Here is a 6,915-nt window from a genome sequence, read left to right on the forward strand (position 1 = left end):
ATGCCAGAGGCTCAAATCCTTGCATATCTAACTGATCACTATTCTGAAGTTATTCAACCAGGAATCATGTTTCAGACTTCGATGACAGAAAAATTGAATTTTCATCATTTCTTTTTTTGTGTGTGTGTGTGTACACAATCAGGGAAAAATGTGAGGGTATGACACGGTTAGCTCACTCATTTGCATATTCACATCCACTGTACAAGAACTGTTTTACAGAAATTCAGCAAAACTTCAAAATGTCATAACTTCCTTATTTTTAATCTGATTTCAGTCAAATTATTACAGTTGAACTCGTAAGATTTTACTCTTTTTTTATAAGACTAACTTACATTAAATGGACTGGATTTCCTCTTTAAAGGGATCAGCGTACTACTAGTAGGGCCTGCTCTAGATTCACCAAGGAAGTACTATATGGGCTCGTCTAGTACCTCTACAAGGGCACTCGCGAGGAATAGTGCTCATGCTTTTGGGATATTAATGCTGCGATGGGAAAGAACGCGGAGCCGCGGAAACTTTGTCATTTTCGTCGTCTCACCAGCTGTCCCAGATCTCTCAATGTTACCACTGGTCACTAAATTCTTATGGCTAACCCACACCCTTCCAACCCTTCCCACCTTCCCATAACTGTAGAATCATATTCATGGAACCATGATAACTACTACTATACGCAGTCCTGTCGCTGTACAGCAAGTCCTGCGGTGGACATTCAGGAGAGAGATGAGAGAAAGTCAGACTTGAGCAGACAGACAGAGGGAGGTAGACAAAACAGACTGAAAGACAAACAATTTGACAAGAAAAGGAGAGAGAATTAAAAACGCCAGGTGGTCTACAAAAAAAAAAAAATAATAAAAAGGTTAGAAAAATTCCAAGGGCGTTTTCTATTGCAGGACAATCAGCCGGGACATTTTCGTATCGATAATCAATAATGTAATAACGCGTGTCAAATGACGATCTGTTTAGACACATGTTGACTCCCAGGTACCAAATAACGCTGTATATGTGTTATCGCAATGTTATCATTGCCTCCCACATTTAATCACACATACATACACGAAAAAGAACCGTGTGAAAAGGAGATAAGAGCGAGCCTTCAAAACACCTCATGTTTTCGATCTCTGAATATGTAAGAAATGAAATAAACAATATAAGGACCATGCACTATAGTGGTTTATTCTGTTTGTTAGTAGACGCAATTAAGTTGTATTGAAGAGATGCGTCTTTGAAAGGCCGGGAAAAATAGTTTGTATTAGTACATTATGGTTGTTGTAAACAGTGCAACAAAGGGAATATCTAGAATGATTGATTGACTGAGTGTGTGAATGTTTGATTGATGGGTTTCATTGTACGCAATGGAAATATTTTGGTACATTGGATATTACAACAAAATAATTTTCATAAATAGATTGTTCATTACACGAGAAAGATACGTCATAAACGCCATTATTCTCAAATGAATTTACTTGCAGCATGAATGTTATCAGATGTCAGATCTTTTTCCCCGAGGCGAACTCTTTATCACCTCTAGGGTCTTTACATCTCTTTCTTCCAAAGCCCAATTTGGAAAGGAGGCATTTTGAGGAGGATTAAGTTAAAGGGTCGGTATAGTATTGGTTGAGGTGGGAATTCAGCTTTTAACTTTTTGTGAGATATTTAGAAACCGCTTTATTAAATGTTACACAGCATACAATTTTAAGAGGAATTCAAAGTTCATTCCATCAAAATAGGTTTCGAAATGGCTGAGATATCCAAAAAACAAAATAAAACAAAGTGACCTCAGTAAAAGGTGGGTCCCACCGTTTACCTGTGTTAGGATGACTTTATTTTGGATATCTCAGCCATTTCAAATCCAATTTTTACCAAATAAACTTTGAATTCCTCTTAGAATTATATGCTCTTTCATATTTCATAAGATGTTTCTGCATTATCTCAAAAATTTTCAGCTAAGAACTTTGGAAACCTGAAGCCCCATCTCAACTGAAGCTGTAAATACCATCCCTTTAATCGTATAGTCCAGAATGCTAAACCCCATGTGAGAGATTCTTCCGAGCATGGTATGCCCGAAAAAAAAAATGTTTATTTCCATGATTATTAGAGGTGATCCATACAGCTTAAAGCTAAGTAGAGAAAGTAACGCAGCCATGAATATTCGGAGAACTTCTCGTTATACATTCATTTTGTCATTGAATTGCTTAAATTACGGCTGGTAGCCTACAGGCTAAAATTGCCTTTCATGCTCTGGTAATACGAATTCCTGCCTCAGGCAGTGCGATACAAAAATTGTAAGAGCGCTGGCGAGCACCACCACCTAAGAGATCATTACATTACGCCCTGAAAATTCTCAAGACATCTATTTGCTTTCTTGGTTTGTATTTTCTATATTCATTGTAAAGTCATGCAGAGTATTAATGAAAAGAAAGAAAATATGCGAACATTTATTTTTCCTTATCATTCAATTCAATTCTATTCTATTCTATTCATCAGTAATTCCACACGCTTAAAGCGATTTTGTTGAAAGCAGATAAGTTCAATGACCACAACATAAGGTGCTGGGTGTACGAGTTGAACAAAGAATGTAATGTGCAAATGACATCATTGTTGTGTTGTGAAGTTTTCTAGATTTAACACGCACAATGTCATGAATGCATGTCAGAGGGCTTGCGAAACAATACTGTTTGTGTAAGCTGCATGAGAAAAAAAAAAGTGTGATGCGTGTAATAAAGTACGGCCAAATGAACTCACTTCAGTGTACACTTATATAGTATAAATTAGAATGGTTCCACCTCCCTGGGTAGAGCGTAGCAGGATAATTCTGTATTAAAGAAAAGACGCCGACTGCGAGAAAAGTGCTATTGGAGGTGCAGTTCATACTGCCCTACTTTGGCAAAAGGAAGCAAGTGACAAAAGTGACATTTCTCGTAAAAGAGCAAAATGTGTCTGTCATTTACACTGAAGTCATTGGACTATCATGATGTCTTATCTAACATATCTCTTAGTAGGATGAGTGTTTCTGCATAAAATTTGGCCTGGAAGAAGAGCTCATTATGTGAATTATGAAAACATCAATAACTCAAATTCGGATGGTATGTCACTTGCTTCCTTTTGCCAAAGTAGGGCAGCATAGTATACGAAGCTTCTGCGGAAAGTAATGCGGGCGTATGAAGTTGTGTGCATGAATGTGTGTGTATGCGCGTGTGTATTGTCGGAATAAAGGAAAAACTTTTATCTCTTGCAGATTAGATCGCTGTGATTGCACCTTATGAAGCAATTTTGTATCGTCTTCGGATTCTGTAGTTGACCATTCATGTAGCCAGTAGCATCGCATTACCACCATAATGAGAGAGACAGTGAAAAAAACCAACATCAGAAAAAATATTTTCCTCAAAATACAGGACACTGAACGAACGAATGTATTTTTTTTTTTTTTTTTTTTTTAGTAGGCCTAATAAAGGTCCAGTGGCGTAGATTTGTATTCCACGCCGTGCATCGTATTCGAAGCTAGACCAGCAAAGAGGCTAGGAGTGAAAGAGGTCCCACACGCACGCCATAGAATACTACAACTTGGATTTGTTTTTTGGTTGTTGAATTTTTAATAAAATGTACGAAAGATTTAATTTTTGTTTTACATCTATAGACCAATACTTAAACCAACTAATATCAATCCAGTCCAAAAATTTGCAAAGGATGGGGGTTCGCTTCGATTCCCGTGAGATGCCCTAACTTCCCCCAAAAAGACAAACAAACAAACAAGCAAAAACTACTGTTTCACACTCATAAATGTCGTTTGCATTCTAGCCTTTTGTCAAGGCTCTCTCGCTATATGATGGCTATTACGGGCGAGCGAAGCGAGCCCAGCCGAGCGCAAGCCCTCCAACTCAGCTGAGCTCGCTTCGTTCGCCCCCATTCGCTCACCACCTTACACCGACAGGGCCTTGGCAAAAAGCTTCGTGTATTCCGAAACTATTAACACGCCAAAGCAAATGTGGTCCCCTAAATCTTATGTGTCCAACTTCAAAATCCCCGAGGTGTATTTTATAGAGGGATTCGCAAAATTCTGAGCTGGCTGGTATAGATTTTTTTTTTTCATTCGATAAATCCCTTCCTCCCCCCCCCCCCCCATTAATTTAGGTATATATTATACCTTTGGTACGTCAACACGATGGTTTTCACACAGCTGTGAGATAAAGACAGTGGCGCCTGCGAAATGCCACCCACTATACCCGTTGCGCCCTCTTTCTCCACCGTACATATACGAGCCACTATAGTCTAGAGTACGTCTGGCGGTGTGGAATATAGACCCAGGGAGGTGGCCCTCCCTGATAGACCTAAGCCACTATTCCTGACAGTAGGCTACAACGAACGCGGTATTTTACAGCAAAGATAAACCCCTCCCCTTCCACAAACAAAATAATTTATTTACATGTGAAGAGGAATCCGCCCCATAAACTTCAAAAGAACCCGTATCTCCATTTGGCAAATATGGACTTATCGGTTTTTGCAAACAAACTCTTCAAATATTTCCTACAGAATGATACAAAAAATGACAAAAATCGGATAAGAAAAGAGAAAGATACGAGATTTTGAAATCTCACTTTTTTTTTCGGAGATTAACCAGTTCTTGTGAATATTCAAATCAGCAAGTTGACAATGACATGCTCTTACAATTTCTTATTTATTTCATATATAGAAATGATAAAAAAATCTCATATTTCAGCTGTATAAATATAAAACTTCTCTTAAAACCACCCAAAAAAAAAACAACAACAACAAATGTTAACTCAATTATATCGTGGTATGGAAACATGCCTTTACTTGCATTAGCTATAAAAAAAAATAAAAAAGATCAGAATTTAATATGCAACATACAGATTGTAAGGGTATGACATCATTTGAATATTCATAAAGACTGGTCAAGAAATGTTTCCGGAAAATGTGAAATTTCAAAAATGTCATATCTTCCTTATTTCTTATCCGATTTTTTTTCATTTCTTGTATCATTCTGTAGGCAATATTTTCTCTTTCTTTTGAAGTTTATTCATTTTTGGGTTGGATTTCTTCTTTAATGGTTCAAAACTTTAGCATAATGTATCATATGACATCAAGACTACCCCTTCAATGTGTGTTTATAGGATAAAGCTTATAGTTTAAGGTTCCCTTTACGCTCTTATATTCGGCCTTCTCCCCTTTCATAAGTTTTCTCTTTTTTATCTTTACATTAGTTAACTGTCTTTTTGTCTTTGTTGCCACAATGTTCTTATATATTGTCCATAGATTTTGGCACGCGTCAGATCAATTGCAATTGACTATCATATGCTCCGACATATCTTTGCGCCGAAAATCTCGAGCGAAGCGAGCCGGTCGCCTCAGCTCGCGGGAACTTGGCTCTCGCCGGTGGCAAGACTCCAACTCGCTTGACAATGCTCTGCTCGTTTTGCTTGCAATTATGCTGTATACAGTGAGAGGGTCTTTGGCAGAGTCTAGACGGATTTTTTTTTTTTTCAAAATTCAATTCAATTATATTTTCCCATCCCAGAAATACATAATGCAGTGTGTAGAAGTATGTGTAGATGTGTGTAAAGTATATACTGAAATATAATAAACATTTTTATAACCAAGAATTGACAGCAATACATACTTCGTTTCGTTTATTTCATTTTCAACAAAGAGTGACAATGTACAAACACATTACGAGAAAAGAACAATAATATGTACCGACGGTACATGAAAAATACTTTGCAAGGTTGACCGAAAAGAAAGTATGGAAAAGATTGGTCCACTGAAAAAAAAAAAAGGCTTTGCACGTGTTATTTTTTGCAGATTCAAATGTCCCAACTTTTACAGCCATGATTCCATCACTGTCCTATCAACACTTCTAATCCCTTATAATGCATGTATTTCTGAAACCATTGTCTTCAACATCAGTCTATTACAGCTGTTTCAGCTGCTGTTACAACTTTCATCATATTCGCTCCAATTGGTGTCACTGTATCTCTGATTTGGATATCGCCTGAGAACGTGAAAACGATTGACATACGTCAATGTACTATTCTTGGCAGTGCGCTCATTCTATTTTTCTTTTCACAAGTCTTTTTGTTGATAACAGCATCCAATGTCTTGCTATAATTTATTTTTTTACTCAAATAACAGGTTTGTATTTCTTTAAGCTTCACGCCCCCCCCCCCCTGCGCGTATATCGCTGTTCTATTATCACTTTCAATATTATGCTAATGGTCAATATTCTTTTTCTCCCTTCTTAACACTCCTATCAGGTACTTGTCATACTGGTCGTTCGCTATTGCAAGATGAGGGCTAAGGGCGTCGGTGGGAAGGAGCCGGTACCGACGGCAGATCCAGATGGTCCGGGGAACTACGGGACGGCCGAAGAATTGTCCCTGGCGTCGAATGGGGTCACCGTCACGACAGACCCGCGAATAATCGACCTAAGTGACGACTCGGAGAGATGATCCGAATCCGGTAACTACGATGGAGCGCTTTTAGGACCATGGAGCTAAGTATCTCCATGCCTGGACTATGGCTGCGCATAGAGAATGCTTGATAATGTCCACCTACGCACCCGTGTGACACACATAGCGCAATATATTATGAGAGGGATTGTTCTTGAGTTAAAAAAAAAAGAAAGACATTCATACCATTCCCGATAGCGAGAAATGAGGGAGCATGCGCAGAACGCAACCCTAAAGTGTATCTATTTTTACTTGAAAGGGTGCGTGATGTTATTGTAGGTGTTTTTATCTTTCATATAATTATTGTCGTATGACTGGGATGGTGTGTATTATGTGGACCGACACACAGGATTTGACGTTTCCTGTGCCGTTGTCGTGAAAGTGACGCAATGTGTCAGACGGCGTTTGTTTAATACGTTCCTGGACCCGCTCAGGTCTGCCACTTGGAATA

The 6,915-nt window shown here is 38.4% G+C and overlaps 1 protein-coding gene across 1 annotated transcript in view; it reads left to right on the plus strand.

Moving 5' to 3' along the window:
* Positions 1 to 6,492, plus strand: part of LOC140229283 (uncharacterized) — an 87,590-nt gene extending 81,098 nt beyond the window's left edge. Inside the window, exon 5 of the mRNA XM_072309558.1 lies at positions 6,270 to 6,492. Coding sequence (XP_072165659.1) covers positions 6,270 to 6,464 — 195 coding nt within the window. The 3' untranslated portion in view covers positions 6,465 to 6,492. The remainder of the gene's footprint in view (positions 1 to 6,269) is intronic.
* Positions 6,493 to 6,915: the final 423 nt, after the last annotated feature.

Source organism: Diadema setosum, chromosome 5, assembly GCF_964275005.1.
Source record: "Diadema setosum chromosome 5, eeDiaSeto1, whole genome shotgun sequence".
Taxonomy (NCBI): domain Eukaryota; kingdom Metazoa; phylum Echinodermata; class Echinoidea; order Diadematoida; family Diadematidae; genus Diadema; species Diadema setosum.